The 18,636-nt window shown below is 47.3% G+C and overlaps 1 protein-coding gene across 1 annotated transcript in view; it reads left to right on the forward strand.

Annotated features, from left to right (window-relative positions):
• The first annotated feature begins 554 nt into the window (after positions 1–554).
• The window catches only part of LOC138566947 (zinc finger protein 91-like), a 1,189,804-nt gene continuing 1,171,722 nt past the window's right edge, over positions 555–18,636 (forward strand). The window contains exon 1 of the mRNA XM_069644717.1: positions 555–986. Coding sequence (XP_069500818.1) covers positions 963–986 — 24 coding nt within the window. The 5' untranslated portion in view covers positions 555–962. The remainder of the gene's footprint in view (positions 987–18,636) is intronic.

The following is an 18,636-nucleotide window of genomic DNA, read 5'->3' on the forward strand; positions in this document are numbered from 1 at the left end:
TGCGCCCTATCATGATGCACCCATCCTACACCTCCAGACCCACACCAAGATGCCCCTATCCCTCCATCCACACAACAAGATGTCATCCTCCCTCCAAACACACACCAAGATGCCCTTGTGACTCTGCGGATTCACACCCCAATAGCCCCATCCAACCCAACTATCTGTTAACCCAAACCCTCTCTTCATAAATCAACATTAAATTCCCCTTAAAATGTGTGCTCTAAATTAGACTGTTTTATTAGCCCCCTATGCTCAGTTTAACACCATCCATTGTCCCATCGCTGTTCCTTTCTTTGCCCTTCTCATTCCTATCACAGTGAATAGATTTCCCGCCACATTTGATGTTTAGCACGAGTCTCTGTCTAATTTCCACAGAAACATTCCCGTCCGGTCTTCCACAGAAAAATACCAAAATACAGCTGAGCTGTAAACATTCCCACTGCTGCTGGCACCCAGCACCTTCCCGCTCATGAATGATATGGACAAGATGACGTCGGACGCTACGTAGATGATAGGGAACGGGTTACGGAACGTACCAAAAGTCACGTGAAGAAGAGTAGGCGGGGCGTCACTCTGGTCCGTTTCTCGGATGGGAACTAGACACTACCTTTTAATTATCACCATATACATCTCTGGCAGCGGATGGGCGCCAGATACCGCTCGGTAATACAGCCAGATATTTCTACGCCCGGCATAAACAGCAAGCCCAATAAATATATAGTTCATGCAGAGATGGCCTGAGGTACCTCCTCTAAGAGACACCCCCCTATTACCTTCTGTACCCAATACCCCCAGTGACTAACTCATTCTGTAGCCAGTACCCCTACCAATGATTAGCTAAAGTGGTGTCTCAGGTATGCGGAGAGTGGTGAGGGCACCCGCCACATTGCCCTGTAATCGCATGCTGCTGATGGAGCCCTAACTACCCGAAGCTTATACTAACCAACACCAGTGCAGACATGGCATTACTACATACAAGCAAGGTAAGCGCTGTCAATCCCATCACTTTAATTTTTTTATTATATCTGCTTCTCTAGATCTCCATGCAAGCGACTGCAGTCATTGGTTTCTATCTGGTGCAATATCAAGCATTGTCAATTAAGTGTTTCCTTTTTTCAGTCTAACGCCTGTCCCCATTGGAATGCCCCAAACGCAAACAAGGGTATATCTACAAACTCTCACGTTCCAAAAAACAGTGATAAGGTGCCTCGCTTTTGCTGCAGTTGTCAACCCTGCTGCTTACATGAATCTTCAGCTGGCATATTAGTTTTGGAGGGCGCACATCATGAGGGGAGGGTAATGTGCATATGGTGATTGTTGGTATGGGAAGCAATTTTCTCTTTTAGGCAGCTGCTTTGCCTGGCACCACCTATTCGTCTCTTAAGAGTTGGAGATGTAATTCTTAAGTGAATACGATTGAAGCAAGGATACAAAAGATCAAAGGGGTCCTATTTTAAATGAGAATGCAAAGTGGGGAAATGTATGCGAGCAAGTTGTGAATGAGGTAGATATGTCGTCTAATAGGTTTAGCTTATTAAACTGGGCAAAATGGGATAATTTATGCTTTGGAGCTGGGGACGAAAACTAGACCATTCGGAAAAACGGAAACCCGCTGCCTCGCAAAATTGATCAAGTGTTAATTTTGGAAAAATTAAAAAATGTGCACAGCATTTTACTTTAACCATTTTCCCTTGGACCATAAGCCTTGGTCATAAGTGATATACACATTTTGCTGCATGCTGTTTGCACGTTTTGCACTCGTTCATGGAGTACGTATGACACCATTTTAGCAATAGTGCCACCATGGAAGTTCTCCCTCAGAAAACATGGAAAAGCTTTGCTCTTTTATGGGATTGTGCATGCAGTTTGTTTTAGAAGAAAAAGTCCTCCTTGGCAAGGTGTGAGCTGAAGTATTTATGAGATATGCAGCAGGAAAGTCTTTTGATATAACTCGTATTGGTACCATTTGACACCAAAAAAGAGTACTTATTCAGAGTGGATGCTTGTTGCTCTGAGCTGGGATGCCTATTGTTCGTCAGCATGGTGTTAAGAAATGTGTGAATGACAGCGCCGGAAACACCGGCATCGCGGACCAGCCGTTAAACATGCTCAGGTGTGCAGCAACAGGGCACAAGTGGCTATAATCAGCCCAGCTGCACACCATGAGCTCTGTGAATGCACAAAAGGACCACACCCCATACACCTTCCACTACAACCATGCTGGCAGCTGCAGTAGCAGTCACGGAACTGGGGGCCCTGCATGCCCGGATCCAATATGAGATTGAACTGGAAGAGGCAGAGGAGGCAGCGGAGGTGACGGAGGATGATGATGGCCATGCACATGAGCAATGGCCTGCAGGTAGCACCCCGCAGGCAGCCTCCCTTACCCCGCTTAAGGGCCACACCCTGGAATCGGAGTGCTACACAGATTCACACCCTGTATCAGCTGCACAGGGAAACTCATTACCTACATAGTCAACTTAATCCAGGACGACATCGGGAGCCTAATCGACACCAGGACCGCCATACCCCTCTTCCTGAAGGTAATATCGGTGCTGCATTTCTTGGCAACCGGCACCTTCCAACACACTGTGGTAGAGCTGCACAGGTTATCCCAAACCTGTTTCTCCAAGGTGCTATTCCAGGTCCTGGATACCCTCCTGCGGCATGTGTCTGACCACATTGCCCTTCCCAGAACACCTGCCCAGGTGAATGCCACAAATGTGGGGTTCCATGCCCTGGCAGGCATGTCCAACGTGTTGGGTGAGTTGGACTGCATGCATGTTGAGCTGGTGGCCAGACATACCAATGAGGCAGTCTACCGAAACAGGAAACTGTATCACTCTCTCAATGTCCTGTATCACTCTCTCAATGTCGTGTGTGTGTGTGTGATGCAGATCACCTCATAACCCACTTCAGCCCACATTTCCCTGGATCCACACACAATTCCATGGTGCTGCGAAACTCCATGCTCCTAGTTTACATGACACGTCACCGCAGAGAGCGCACCTGGCTGTTGCGTGAATTGAAGTACCATTGCATGTGCACTGTAGAAGGGGGTGGGGTGGGTGTTCATCGTCACCAGTTCATGTGCGTAATGCAATGTCATGTCCACATATTGCATGCATGTGCTGAAGGGCATGCCTGGCATGTAAAACATGGGCAGATGGAGCACACCCCTTCACAAAAAGTGTACATCTGGACTGGCACATAAAATGCACTACAGGTACCAGAATGCATCTCACCAATGCCACATACCACAGCAATAATACACTGTGCACATCTCCAACTGCCTGTGTCACAGCCATATCAGACTAATGCACCCCACCTCTCCACCCGCAGTGTACCCCACAGCATGTAGACAGACCACATGCCTGTCACAAGTGCACATACCCATATGCATGTGACATGAAATCAAACGATGTCGGTACACAAATGAACTAATGGGTGAGATGGCCAAAGTACGACATGCAAACTGAACCAGAAGTGGCACACGCAATGGACAAATTAGAAGCTGGTATAGCCATAGGGTTAATGGGCAAGGTGGGTGTGATATGGTGAGGGAAATGTGTACAGAAACCACCCCCACCCCGCATTACAATGCACAGGATACTAGGGTCATCTGTGCCATTCACTACGTCTTGTGCCAATCCCATGTGACCCAGGCGAACATACAAACATGGCTTCCATGTCAATGACTTTGCCCACCTTGTGTCCCACCCATGCAGGTGATGACAGATTCGCTTGATGCCATGGCTCATGACGCCCGTAAGGCAACCTCAAAACCAGCATGCGTACAACCTTGCACACATCCGAACACGGTGCACTATTGAACAAACCTTTGGGCTGCTGAAGGCAAGGTTCTGCTGCCTGAGTAGAAGGTTGGCAAGATTGTCTTGGTCTGTGCCATGTTACATAACATGTGCATCAGGCACAACATTCCCCTTCCCACAGACATGGACATGTCCCCAGCGGAGGCAGAGGACGTCACTGACAGCGAGGATGAAATACCATTGGCCTATCGCAGGTATGTCATGGATGGGCGTGATGCATGTTATGAATTGATCACCCTCTACTTCGAAGCACAGCACACACGCACATGGCCTAGGCCATCAACCACTTTCTACACTGTACACGAATACATCACACTCACATGAAAAATGAATGTATAGTCATGATTTCAATGCATCACTCAGCGTATTAATATGTATGATGAAATAACAGGCGGACCAACACCCCCTCCCCAACTATCCCTCCCCAAACCCTCTCCCCAACTTGTCTCGTTATCCATGATGTCTCAGCCGAAGACACACCCATGACACATGTTAGTCCTCAGCCTATTTACGGGCTGCTTGCCACCTGGGCTGCCCTTGTGTCGTGGAGATGACGGGCACATCAACCTCTGCCTTGGGCTGCCACGGAGAGAACATGCAGGCATGGAGTTTGTGGATGGTGTGTGGGTTGGGTCCCTGGCCTGTCGATCTAGGGCCCCTTGCAGGGACATTGCCCACATTATGCCATTGCCCTCGCAGACCCTCCTGGCCAGGAGCACCATTGCAGACATTGCACGTCCAAGGGAATGTGCACTGCTGTGCCCATTGGCCTGCACGCATTAGCTGGGCCTCAGTGCGGTGCAAGGCTGCCTCCCCCCGCATCAGGCGTCAGGCGGGACTCCTCCAGGTGCTGCTGTACAAGGGCTGGCAATCCCTCCTGCCTTTCCTCTAATTCAGGTCGCGCATAGGTGGCCTGGTCGGTGGTGTCCCCCGTGGGGTCTCCTGCATCTTCAGGAGCCTCCTCTTCTCTGGTGTCATGGACATATGTATGCGGCTGCTGTGTTGGGGGTAGTGTCTGTCCTCCTGCTGTTGGCCTTGCAGGCCATTGCACCACCACAGGTGCTGCCAGGGTGTAGGGGGCAGCAGTTGTAGGCACTGCAGGTGCTGCCAGGGTTGGAGGGGCAGTTGTGACAGTCACAGTGGTTGCTGACGTGTCCTGGGTGGTGGTGGTCTGTTCAGTTGACCACCTTTGGCGTCTGATGCCCCTTGAGGTGCCTGCTTGGCCTCCATCGCTGTCAGATGATGTACCTGAGGGTGCAAGAAAGGCAAGATGTTGGGGGCCAGTGTGGTTTTCAAGATGCACTGATACACGCAATGTGTTTGTTGTGAGGCATGCTGTAGAGAGGACATGGCATGGTACATGGCATGGTGCACATATGCTTCTGTTGTGTGGCCTCAGCTGCAGGTTGTGGGATGTTGATACGTGATACATGGCTCTACTGGGACTACTGGTGGTGTGTCCTGGCATTTGCTGGGATGGTGGTATTGGGGGGCGGGGGGATCTGTCGGTATGTGGGGTGTTGGGATGTGGCGGGGGGATTTTGAGGGGGGGTTGGATGTGGCAAGGCTGGGCTTGATGGCTGTCCAAGTTGCATGGCCAGTATGTGTATTGGGGGACATTGGGCCTCAGTACAAGTTCGGTGGTAGCCTTACCGGTAAAACTGGCAGGCTGCCGCCGAACTTGCGAATTTTACTGGTGTCCGGGCATGGGCAATTACCGGGTCATTACAGCCCCGCCAGACCTTGTATTTTGTTACTATAGGGGTGCTATCTATACTGTTGTTCTTTATCTTGTTTATGAAACCTCCCGGAAGGTGTTTGGTATGAAACAGCGTTTTAATGGGGTTGGTGTTGCAGAATTTGTCAGTAAGATACAATAAGATGTGGTTAGGTTATCATTCAGGTCCAGGGCTTCAAGTCTGAATCTGAGGTTCTGTTGGCGTCAGTTAATGCCTGCACAATTGTTTTTGGGTTATGAAGTCAATGAGGTGAACTCAAAGACCTTTCTATGGAAATGTGCAGGACGAAGATCTCTCTGATAAAATGACTTTTAGGTATTTGGGATCAAAGTGGCTGAAACATGGCGAAGTGTGTTGAGTTGAATTTTGGTGTAACTATTAAACAACTTGAGGAAAAAGTAGAAAAGGTGGGGCACAATTCTGGGCAGAAAACAGTTGATTTCTTTTTTTTTAACAAAGTTTTAGTGTCGTACTTTACTTGTGTTTATTACAGTTGGGTTTGTACATTAGAGTATACATTAGAGTATATATACCTTTTGGTGGGCTGCAATGAGCCAATATTATATGCTAAAATAGACCAAAAGAAAATGGAGGAATAGTGGTTGCTACCGATATTTAAGCTATATTTTCTGAGCAGTCGTTATATGGAAAGTCAGTGTGCTAGTTACACGAGGATGGATGCTGTGCAAACATTTTATAAGCAATATTTGGGCCCTCAAAGTTGAAGAGTATTTCAAAAGAAATGGATCCAGAGGCGTTGAAGGTGAATGGGATTTGGCAAAAAAGTATGCAATGATCTCACTAGGCATGTAAAGATAAGGCCTTTTCATCTGAGAACCCAGGAAAACGGATTTTTTAATGGAATTAAATGGAGTAGTAGTGTCAAATGCTGAAGCGCATTTTGCTGAGGACTTTCTAGTAGATGGTGAACTACCTGGTGGAAACCCAATCTGATGTCATTACATTTTCTACTGTGACCTGCAACAGCTGAGCCATTTGTGTCTTGCGTCTGGCCAGGTACATTTCTCACACAACAGATTGTGACTTGTCTAGGAATTCTAGTGTTCAATGCTCGGAAATATATACCTTCCTAGGAGAACGGGACAGACCAACAGGACAGACCTTCTTTAGGATTCTGAAAACTGGGAGCTTCAAATGGGTCCTCTGAAACATAATGGGAGAAGGCACACCAGGGAGATGGAACCTTTTTGATATGGTCCAAATGGGAGATAAGGGGAATGGCAGTGTATCTGATAGAGGACCTATACAGTGGGGAAGTGGCTGCCATTCTCCATTTGCCAAACCCCATCTTCCTGACTCTGCCCCCAACTTCCTGCAGTGAAGGCACACTGGGAGCTGACATTACAAGGATAACCCTTGTTATAACAGCAAGCATTGGCACCTTACATTTGGGAAATGAAACCTCAAGATATAACGCTAGCTTATGATGTATCACTTATTTATCACCTGTGTTTATCTTCAAATGATTTGCTTATTGAAGAGGAAGGCACAGGCATTTGAAATAGCAAAACCTAGTGGAAAAGACATGTTGGGGCAAGAGGTGGTGAGTTGCTTACGTGGTCCTTGTTATCAGGATTCAAGAGGGGATCAGTATTCAATTATTTACATCTCTTCTATATGGTATTTATTTATAGAGGGCTTACACCTGGGCGCTGAACAAAAGAACTAAGTTTTACAAATTTCATGAGTAAAACACAAAATGACAATAAAATGACAGAGTAAAATTAAGACGGAGGAGACAGAAAAAAAGTTTTGCGTCCAGAGTGGAAGACTGGAAGGGTGGAAGAAGTACAAATTGGATAATGAAGGGAGTTCCAATACTTTGTGCGAGGAGAACAAAGGATTGCAAACTAAGAGGAGCACAGAGAGGTTTAGGCACGGCAAGAAGAAAGGGGTATTGAGGGTGAAGGGAAGTGGGGAGGGAAATGGATGAGAGAGGAGAGGTAGGGCGGAGAAAGACCATGAAGAGATTTGAAAACCATACATAAGAAATTAAAAAGATGAGATTCAAAATAGAGCCAATGTAGGGAGAGAGGAACAGATGAAATAGATGAATGGAGAGAAGTATACGAATAGGAAGATGGTAGACGGAGCAGAGTGGTGAGCAGGCCTCCAGATAAGGTTCGTACAAAATCTTTTTACACATGAAATTCTTGTAAATACAACAGCTTTATTATTTTCCTGTGTACATTTACACACAAGTTTAGAGCAGAGGGCAGTGCAAAGTCAGGTTACTTGACAGAAACCAGAACACTTCTTTTGATTTGTATCTATGTGGATGTAATTGCAAGCCATGGAGAAAAGCCTCTGAAACAGAATTTATTTCTGTGAAGCCTTTCAAAAAAGGAAACTGCACACTGTGATAAAAGGAATGGTTTCTTTCCATTGAGCTTCTGCTGTGTTATGTGTAGATGCTCATGGAGCAAACGGAAGCACTGTGCATATTTTCCTAGCATTTTAGGATTGTATAGATGGAAAACTATGTTGCAATTGAGAATTAATCTTTTGTAAAAAATTATGCTTTTTTTTCCAGTGAAAGCAAACCAGTATTGCACAATTGTATTTTTCAGAGTTCTTGTGCTGTGTGCATAATTAGACGGAGGCAGATAATTTTTACACTTATCATTATAAACACTGTTTTTATAATTGAAGTGTAAATTAAATTATGAGTATGCACGGTCCAGTTAACATCCATTCAACCTTTCACTCAATTGAGTACATTACTATAAATGGTCAGTGGCAGCAGAGTATTTGCTCAAGGGTGAGTGATTTTCATTACACCAATCACAGGTGTTATAGCCTCTAAAATATTCAAGACTACAAAACATCCAAAACCTGACTCTTCAGGAACTGTAAGTGCTGTTCAAAAACAAACAAATGAAAGTTACATTTGCAATTGAAATAGAAACTCAGCAAAACCTGTCCCTGTGATAATCCAGATTGGTATTTAACTTTATGCAGCGCTTCATACATGGTCCGTCCAACATCTAGGCAATGTGATTATTATACTTCAGTCGATACTCCGTTTACCGACCTCAAAGGATGTTAGCCAAAAAGATAGCTCTGCCGGTTGAGCGCTCGTTGCTGCAATCTGTACGTGATCTGTAGGTTGCAGACTCGAAGCCTGGCAAGGCCAACTCAGCCTTTCATCCTTTCGGGGTCGATAAAGGAGTACCAACTACGGTTTGGTGATAATTGTGATAAATATGTTCTATGTACAGCGATTTGCCAAAACCGCTATGTAATTAACCATTTGACCATGAGATTAGGTATAGATTTTAGCATGGAGTCCTTTCCTCTATGCACTGTTGTATCATAACATTAGGTAGCAATAGTTCCCGGAAATGAGGACTTACATTAAACATGAAAAGACAATTCTGTTATAGAATCTCAAAACACACAATACAATTCATGTTTGCTTTACTGCGTAATTGACTAGGTTTTTGTGTTTTCAACATTACACGACCACAATAGTGGCCGTGTAGTTATGGTTAAGTTGCTGTTTCCATAGGAAGAGCACTTTTTGGGCGGCTTATAACTTCGCTCCCCCTGCACGAATCCTCACCGAACTTTACAATATATGGGCCACTCTGAATTTATTTGCAAAGTTTGGAGATGTTTGGTCCAAGAGGGCAAAAGTTATAGGGGGGGGGTCCCAAAACGTCTTTTTTTCAGATAGACTGAATGGGGGAAAAACCTTGCGCACGGCTACAGTTCAAACCGCTGGACGGATTTTCACGAAATCTGCGGCAGGTACAGGGGTTTGGTCCAGAAAGCGTGCTTTTGTAAATTTGGTGATCTTCTGTGCAGTACTTTTCTTTGAAATTATCAAAAAGTAGGTCTGAAAAAATTAGTGATATCTATGTCCGCTTCACGGTCACACTTCCCTGTTCGGTCCACGGACAAGATACCGATTGGCTAAGGGGCTGGTGTCATGACCGCGGACATGCCACGTCTCTGTCCATTGGCTACTGCGAGACGTGTTCTGCGTCAGATTGTTTGGATGCGCCCGACATCTTGGATCCGCCGAAACCGGAGCAACAAACAGCGTACACATGCTCTATTCAGAAAAATCTTTTGCTGTGTCACGGAGCGTTGCGAAAGGTTCAGACAGTAAGGCGCATGGGTGATCAATGGGGTCGGTCTTCATGACGTACTTTCTATGGACACCTTGTACACACAGAAAATGTGGGGTGTAATAACGATAGCACTTCAGTCCATGCAGTGGACAGGAAACTGTTGAAAGCACACGCGTAGTGGTAGCCAACATTGAAATTGGCAACATGCCGTGATTGCATTATTTTTTCCGATGTCTATTATTATATTCATTAGTACGCCACCATGGGTGTCACATGCTACAGTGGTTGTGGCCAGGGCCTAGAGTCTTGGATGCATGGCCGTCGTCCGAAGGCCGAAGGTTTTTCCTTCCAAGACTGTAGGCCCTGGCCACAACCACCGCAGCATGTCACACCCATGGATACACCCGTAGTATTGCGTTTCGATTGGCAAGTTGTGGGGAGTGCGTGCAGTCTTGGGTGCACGGCCGAAGGCCATGCACCCAAGACCAAAGTTATAAGTACTAGACGTGGAAGCCACTGCACACCCATCCCATGTAAGATCTATGGACATACAGCAAGGAGTGAAGCCTCTGGCCAGAAGCACTGAAGGATACCACACCTATAGAAAAAAAAAACACTACCACACATCACTGAGGTGGTTGTGGAGAGACCCTGCACCCAATAACAGTTATAATCTCTTTATGATGTATTTCCTTTGGCCAGCTTGTACGCACAGAAAATGAGGGGTCCAATAAGGGCAGTATTTCAGTCCGTCCAGTGCACAGGGAACTTGTAACTGTTGAAATGACCCGTGTAGTGGCAGCGAACATTAAAATTGACAACATGCCGTGATTGCATAACTTTTTCCTATGGCTATTATTATATCCATTAGTACGCCGCCATGGGTGTCGCATGCTACGGTGGTTGTGGCCAGGGCCTAGAGTCTTGGATGCAGGGCCGTCGGCCAAAGGCCGAAGGCCTTACTTCCAAAACTCTAGGCCCTGGCCATAAATACTTCAGTATGTCACGGCCATGGATACCCTCTTACTAATGCGTATCGATTGCCTGGTTGTGGGGAGTGTGTGCACTCTTGGGTGCAAGGCTGAAGGCCATGCCCCCAACAACAAAGCTATAACCTTTTCACTTACAAGCCCACATGGGTTTCATGTAGTGCGGTGGTTGTGGACAAGATGTGTACTTTTGGGTGCATGGTTGCAGGCTGTATGCCATACAACCAAGCATGCACCCAACAGGAAACTGGTAGGCACTGGAGTTATAAGCCACTTCACAACCATATATTGAAATGTATGGCCATACTCCTAAAATTTTAGGCCCTGCCCACAAACAGTGCAGCATTTCAGACCTACAGAGAAACCCTTAGTATTGAACATCAGTCAGGTGGCTGTGGGGAGAGTCTGCAGTCATGAGTGCATGGCCGGAGGCCATGCACCCAACAGTACAGTTATATGTAGTGTACTTACAAGGTACAATGGGTACAATATGGTGTGGTAGTGCACCACTCTGGCGGCAGTGGGGAGGGGCTGCAATCATGGGTGCATGGCCGAAGGCCATGCCCCCAAAAGTACATTGGTTCGTAGTGTAGTTATATGCCACAATGGATGTCGTATGGTGTGGTAGTAGTGGCCAGGATGCAGAGTACTTGAACTAAGTAATAAGCACTGCAGTTGTAACTAACTGTGCATTTAAAATACTGTATACCCATACATTCATAATGCTATGGCCTCAAACACACCTCTGTAGCCAGTGGCTACAAACTACTGCACCATATCAGAGCTATTGGTACACTTGTACTATGCAACATCATTAAGATGGTTGTGGGGAGGGCCTAGTGTTTTGGGAGCATGGCCAAAGGCCATGCTCCGAAAACCAAGTGCGTACGTAGTAAAATGACAAGGCATAATGGTTCTGATATGCTGTGGTGTTTCTGGCCAGGACCCAGACTCTTGACTGCATGGCCAAAGGCCATGCACCCAAGACTGAAGTCATAAGCAGTGGAGTTACAAGTCAATATGGGTGTGGTGTAATGCGCTAGTTTTGTTGACGCCCTAGTGTCGTAGCTTCATGGCTGCAGACGATGGTCCGAAAAGTAAATTTATAAGTAGCTAATTTACAAGGACGATGGTTTTGATATGCAGCGATGGTTGGGGATAGGAACTATATTCCTTGTACCTTGGTCGTAAGGCGTAGGTGGTAGGTTACACACCGAAGATACAAGGGCCAGCCTGCAGGCACTGCAGCATATTAGTACCATAGATTAGACGTGTAGATTTGCATGTGTAGAAAATGACTGCCAATATACTTACTCCTTACTTTGTTCAGAATCCACACAATTTTTAAGTGCTTATCGTACTTGGCGGAAGTATCCCCTTTTTCCATTTCTGTGATAAAAGAAAAAGGTATGTTTTAGTCTTTGCATTTTTTGAAAATTTACTACATTGCATAATACAGTTGAATTTTTTTTTACCCTCATATTTAGTTTACAAACCAGTGTACTGTGCATTGCGCTCAGTTTCTGTGTTTGCTTTTTTAATCCTTGGGTCTGGGGAAAAAAAAATCCTTGTCGGATTTAAAAAAAACCTTCATTTACTATGGTACTAACTACTTCCTTGTTTCCTTTGAGTGTTTCCTTCATCTTTCTGATCAATGTTATGTTTGTTGCCTTCCTGCCGATTTTTACCAACAGTTAGATACCTGTAGGCAGTGCTCCAGATAAGATTTTGAGGTGGGAGTATTTTACTCCCTGTTTTTAAACTTTGAGAGTAAATGTGATTTTAAGAGAGTAAAAATGACTTTTCTCCTGTGCAAGAGAGTAAAATGTATGTGACATCCAGCGGCGCATGCACAAACTGTATGGAAATCCTTACCGTACGGCAGCTTTCTGCTTTGTGACAGAATACACCTTTTATTATTTCTCTAAGGTCTGGCCATTTGATCTCTCCTGTATATATTTAAATGTTGAAATCACAAAAACCTAGCCGGCTTCAGAGAAATACATTCTGTTTCAGAGGTGGCTTGCAATTACATCCATGTAGATAAAAATCAAAAGAAGCCTTCTGGTTTCTGTCAAGTAACCGGACCTTTGCAATGCCCTCTGCTCTAAACATGTGTGTAAATGTACACAGGAAAATAATAAAGCTGTCGTATTTGCAAGATTTTCATGCGTAAAAAGGCCTAGTACACACCTTATCTGGAGGCATGCCTGTGGGCGTATTCTACCTGTGCATTTGTTTCCAACGATCTGTGATAATAATTTCTTTGTGTCAGTCTTACATCCTCTTGGGTAGTTAGATACATGTGGGCGTATTCTAACTGTTTGGAGTCTTTCACATAATGTGTTGACAATCTTGATTTCGTAAATTTTGGCTTTAAGAACATTAAATACGCATTTGTTAGATTAGCTGCTTTAGAGAAATGGTGCTACCATTACATTCGAACCATCCACAATTCTTTTTAATGTATGCAGTGTGGTGACCTGCATTGGTTGTAGCTCCTGCATGGTAGATTATACCTACTGTTGTAAAGGTTTTCTTTCCAAGTGACACTTGACCGTGTGTGAATCCAGTCAGTTTGCAGTTGTTTTTGGTGCCATCTGCATTAGAACGTACAAGCATAAGTATTATGTAGGCACTATGTGATTGTATCAGTAAGGTGGAGCGATTGTCTGAATTGCAAATAGTGCATAATCTGCCATGGTTTGCATTTTGTACAAGTTGCTGAAATGGAATACTCTCACAATTTGGTATGGAAACATACACAAATCGCTCATTTGGGATTTCTTCCTGTATCACTTTGCTACACAGAGAGTGCATGTATGTTTCCACATGCATGAAATCTGGAAGATTTTGTTTTCCAACACTAATAGTATGTACATTCGAAATTCTTGTGGATCTTCTTGTGAGTTCATAGTGAATCTCACCATTCCAGCACAGTCGTCCAATTGTTGCCTTACTCCATGAACACTGTATGTGTTGTCAGGATTGCGTGTTGCATTTCTATGCAGCACTAACATTTGCAAACACAATTGGTCTGTACTGTGCAGGTAAATATTGTTAACAATTGGTGGCAATTGAAATAGAATATTCATTGCTACATTTGCATAGAAACTTACCCCACTTTCATCTGCAAATTTGAATGGACTAGCAAGTTATGTATCTGAGTGCATTTTTCGGTTTTTCTGTTGCTTCTTTGCCGACGTCCCTGGTTTACATTCCCTAATAGGTTCTTCTATGTTTGCGGTAATTGATGAAACTTTAGCTTCTTTTCTTTTCTTTGCGGAATTTGCTGTTGAATTCTGTTGCATTTCTGTTTCATTTACTTTTCTTTTACCATAATTTACTTTATCTGGAACAGGGTATTGTTTCACATGAGGGGTGTACAGTGAACGCAATCTATTGTATTCTAGAATGCAAGGAATATCAGCTTTGACTTTACTTGAATCAAAGTTCATTAGCAATAGACTGTCAAGTGTACGTAAGCGTGATAATGCTACGTAGCTCATGCCTTCCTTAAAGACTGTGTTTCCTATATCTATCAATGCTTTGTCTAGGGTAAGACCTTGGGATTTATGAATGGTAACTGCATATGCAAGAGTTAGAGAAAATTGCTCTCGACGTACATACATGTCTTTGAAGAGAAGGAAACGAGCGATGGAGCGCCCTGTCCTTTTCACTTCTGAAACTTTATCAAAGCAAATGTTGACAAACTGAATGTTGCTATCATGTGGGTATGATTGAAAGCCAACAACTGTGTCCAGTGCTCCGCTAACTAGCCCTTGCTCTACGTCAAGGTTGCGTTTAAGCATTACTGTACAATTTGAGGATAATTTCAATATTTTTTCCAACCCAGCTTTGTTGGAGATTGAATTTTCTAAACTATTTACAGGGTAATTCATAGAATTTCGCACAAAAGTGTCGCACGCGGCTGGCGCACAGTGTGCCCGTGCGAATGTCTGCGCCAGCCGCGTGCACTAAAATCGATTTCCGCGCACAGCCTATTCATGGATTTTAGCCTCCAAAACCAGCCGTGGCGCAGCAACCCTGCAGCAGCGCCAGTTACGCCCCCAAGAACGCCCTCGCGCAAGGAAAAGCCATCAAAATCCCCAAACCATCGCAAAGGGCTGCGCTAACCCTGGACCAGTTTACAGGGCTGCCAAACAGCAAACGGCAAGCGGGGAATGTGTATTTCAGGGGTGTGCGGGAGGTTTTACACGCGATTGGCCTGGGTACGTGTATTTCAGGGGTGCGTGGGAAGTTCCCACGCAAATGGGCTGTGTACGTGTATTTCAGGGGTGCGCGGGAAGTTTCCCATGCGAATGGGCTGGGTACGTGTATTTCAGGGGTGCGCGGGAAGTTTCCCACACGAATGGGCTGTGTACGTGTATTTCAGGGGTGCGTGGGAAGTTCCCACGTGAATGGGCTGTGTACGTGTATTTCAGGGGTGCGCGGGAAGTTTCCCACGCGAATGGGCTGTGTACGTGTATTTCAGGGGTGCGTGGGAAGTTTCCCATGCGAATGGGCTGTGTACGTGTATTTCAGGGGTGCGCGGGAAGTTCAACACGTGCATTGGTAGTGTGGGTCCTCCCAGGTGTCCCCTCTACCCCCCTCCACGTCCCCTGCAGGCAGCCCACACCACAGGGGACTACCCTGCACCCCTGGTCATGTCCCGCAGGCAGCCCATCCACCATGGGCATGCCCCCAGCCAAACCACATGTCACGTTGCAATATGATAACCAACTCATGTCCCCCTGCGCCCCCAGCAGTGAGGGGCACCTGCCAGCAGGCCCCCACTCTTGTCCCACACATGTCCCCCAGCAGTGAGGGGCACCTTCCAGCAGGCCCCCACTCATGTGCCCCTGCACCCCCAGCCCCCAGCAGTGAGGGGCACCTGCCAGCAGGCCCCACTCATGTGCCCCTGCACCCCCAGCAGTGAGGGGCACCTGCCAGCAGGCCCCCACACATGTCCCCCTGCACCCCCAGCAGTGAGGGGCACCTGCCAGCAGGCCCCCACTCATGTCCCACTCATGTCCCCCTGCACCCCCAGCAGTGAGGGCCACCTGCCAGCAGGCCCCCACTCATGTGCCCCTGCACCCCGACCCCCCAGCAGTGAGGGGCACCTGCCAGCAGGCCCCCACACAGGTCCCCCCGCACCCCCAGCCCCCAGCAGTCAGGGGCACCTGCCAGCAGGCCCCCACTCATGTCCCACTCATGTCCCCCTGCACCCCCAGCCCCCAGCAGTGAGGGGCACCTGCCAGCAGGCCCCCACTCATGTCCCCCTGCACCCCCAGCCACCAGCAGTCAGGGGCACCTGCCAGCAGGCCCCCACTCATGTCCCCCTGCCCCCAGGTCATGACGATCCTCAATCATGGCCCTTATGGGCAGTCTACCCAGCACAAAGACCCAACCAAGTATTGCATCCACCCACTTAGAAAAGCCAATTACATGATACAACCCCAATGGCAAGTATGTAAATGAACACATGTCCGTCACACACACACAATGGTTGCAAGTGAATGTGAAAACCCATATCATGACATGCATGAAACCAATGAGATAATACCACACATCGAAGTATGAAGAAAAAAATGTATTAACCACAACATGAATGGAATTAAAATCAAACAAACAACAATGGGAATTTAAAAAGAAAAGCTGCATGTCTGTAAAAGAATGTAAAACAAGAAATCATAATCCAAAGAAATCCAAAAGAAATGGTGTCCAAAGTCACAGTCCAACAAAGAAAATCCAAGGGAAAAAAGAAAGTGAAAACCATTGCTCCATGGTGAAATCATAAAAAAAAGAAAAGCTTCCAATGTTGAACTATATACAGATGAACAATCCAGGGTCCATGAGCCCAACTGAAGAAATGAAACCTATCAAAAATACTACCTAATAAAAAAAATATATAAAGAAACGTGGTGCATTGTCCAAGCGCAACCAAAATAAAGAAGAAACGAAAGGAAACCTAACACTAATTAACTATATACAAGGGCAGCGGCCTAGTCCGACGGCTCACTTTTGGATGTCCTGGGCCAGGGCATAATCGAACTCCTGCTCGATGTCCCGGAGCCGGTCCACTTCCATGGCCCCGAGGGTTCGCAGGGACGATGACATCTGGACCTCCAGGTCCCTGCGAATTGCCTCGAGGCACTCAGCCCGCCTCAGAGCCCTTTGCATGGAGTTCTCCGCCCTGACCATCGTGAGCCGTGCCTCTTCGGCCCGCTGCCGCTCCGCATCTATAGCATGGCTCAACCGCTGCCACACGGAAGACACTTCCCGTCCTGGGTCCTCCTGCCCTCCGGCCGATGCCTGCCCCTCCGATGTCGAAGGCCCCGAGCCATCATGGCTCCCACCTTGTTGCTGCTGCTGTGCCTGTGCCCTGCCTCCTGCTGCCTGCACATCCTCCTCCGGCTGGGGTGCAGTTGTTGAGGTGGCCAACACCTGCTGGACGTCCGACTCCCGACTGTGGCAGGGATGTGTCCTCCACCAGCCTGGCCGCATGGTCAGAGGCAGCTCCACAGGGCACCCAGGTGACAAATGGGTGGGAAGATGGCACGGAGGACGACTGGCGCATAGGGGTTTCAGGTGAGGAGGGGGTCGAAGCAAGGCTCAGCAAACAGAGGAATCCAGCCTGGGTGACCTGTCCCAGTAGGCTGACGTGGTCAACAAGCCATTCGAGATGACGTGCAGTCTCCCCATGAAAAGACTGCAGGTCACCTCGCATGGCCCGTTGACACATTGCCACCCCACCCAGGACAGGTTCAACCCGGTCCCGGATAGCCACGTCCGCAGAGAGAGGAAGGCCAGTTGTTGTAAGCTCATCCCCTCCCTGAAAATGGGTCTGGACGGAGGTATCCCTGTTGGTGCGGGATGATGCAGTCACAGGATCGGGGAAAGGATTACACACCGGCACCTCCGCGGCGGCCTGTGCTGCCTCCTGTCCCTGCCCCTGTGCTGCACCACTAGCACCAGTGGAATCCCCACCTCCAGACCCCGTCTCTGTCCCTTGCACGGCCTCCTCCACCAAACCCCCCACCAACCTGGATGACTCCGTGCCATCTTCCGCCGTCGGACCCTGTGGGATCTCAGCTGCCCCTTGTGCTGCCGAGGAGTCCAACTCCGACCTCCGCCTCTTGGACCTTCCCTCGGCAGCTGCGGCCTGGGACGCGGCACCGGACTCCGCACTCCCCGACAAGATGACAACATGGGAGGGGAGCCGGGCCTTGCGTCTCCGGCTGGTGATGTGATCCCCGCCGCTGTGCTCCACAGCACCCTCTCTGCCCTCTTCATCAGTTGACGCTGCAGACAGGGAGAGATAGGAAATGGGCATCAGGACACTGTACAATGGACTGATACACACATGACAGTTGCACATGAGTGGCAGTGTCAGACTTCAGACATGGCATCACAATCCCCAACACACATGGCATGTCAACTCACACACATGACCAATTCCTCAGCCATATGGCAACAGCCAGCAACATCCATACACATACAACAGCATGAGCAGCCAAAGGTGAGCCAGACATCACATGAAACACAGGGAGTGCACTAGACATGCACACACACGCCACCACACCTACATGCATGTGTACACCTCAACCAACTGTCGCAGTGATGAGATTTGCACCTATGTCACATCTGGCAATCAGTCTTCTACATATCAGTGTCCCAAGCATCCATGTTGCATCCATGTTGCATCACTGTTGCACCCTTGTGAAATACACACACATGCACATGTACACGGTGCAGATACATGCAGCTGGAACCGATATCCATGTGTGACACCACAACCATGACAACTTACATACACAGTCATTCAAACATGTGTGCTCAGACATCTGCATTTGGCATGCAAGCTTACACACACATGCACCATCCATGTGTCTCACACAAGAGAGGACTCGCATGTGTTAGCCCCATGGCCCTGTACATACACATCCATACATGGCTCTCCACAACCACA

This window comes from Ambystoma mexicanum, chromosome 2p (assembly GCF_040938575.1).
Source record: "Ambystoma mexicanum isolate Mex_15411 chromosome 2p, UKY_AmexF1_1, whole genome shotgun sequence".
Taxonomy (NCBI): Eukaryota; Metazoa; Chordata; class Amphibia; order Caudata; family Ambystomatidae; genus Ambystoma; species Ambystoma mexicanum.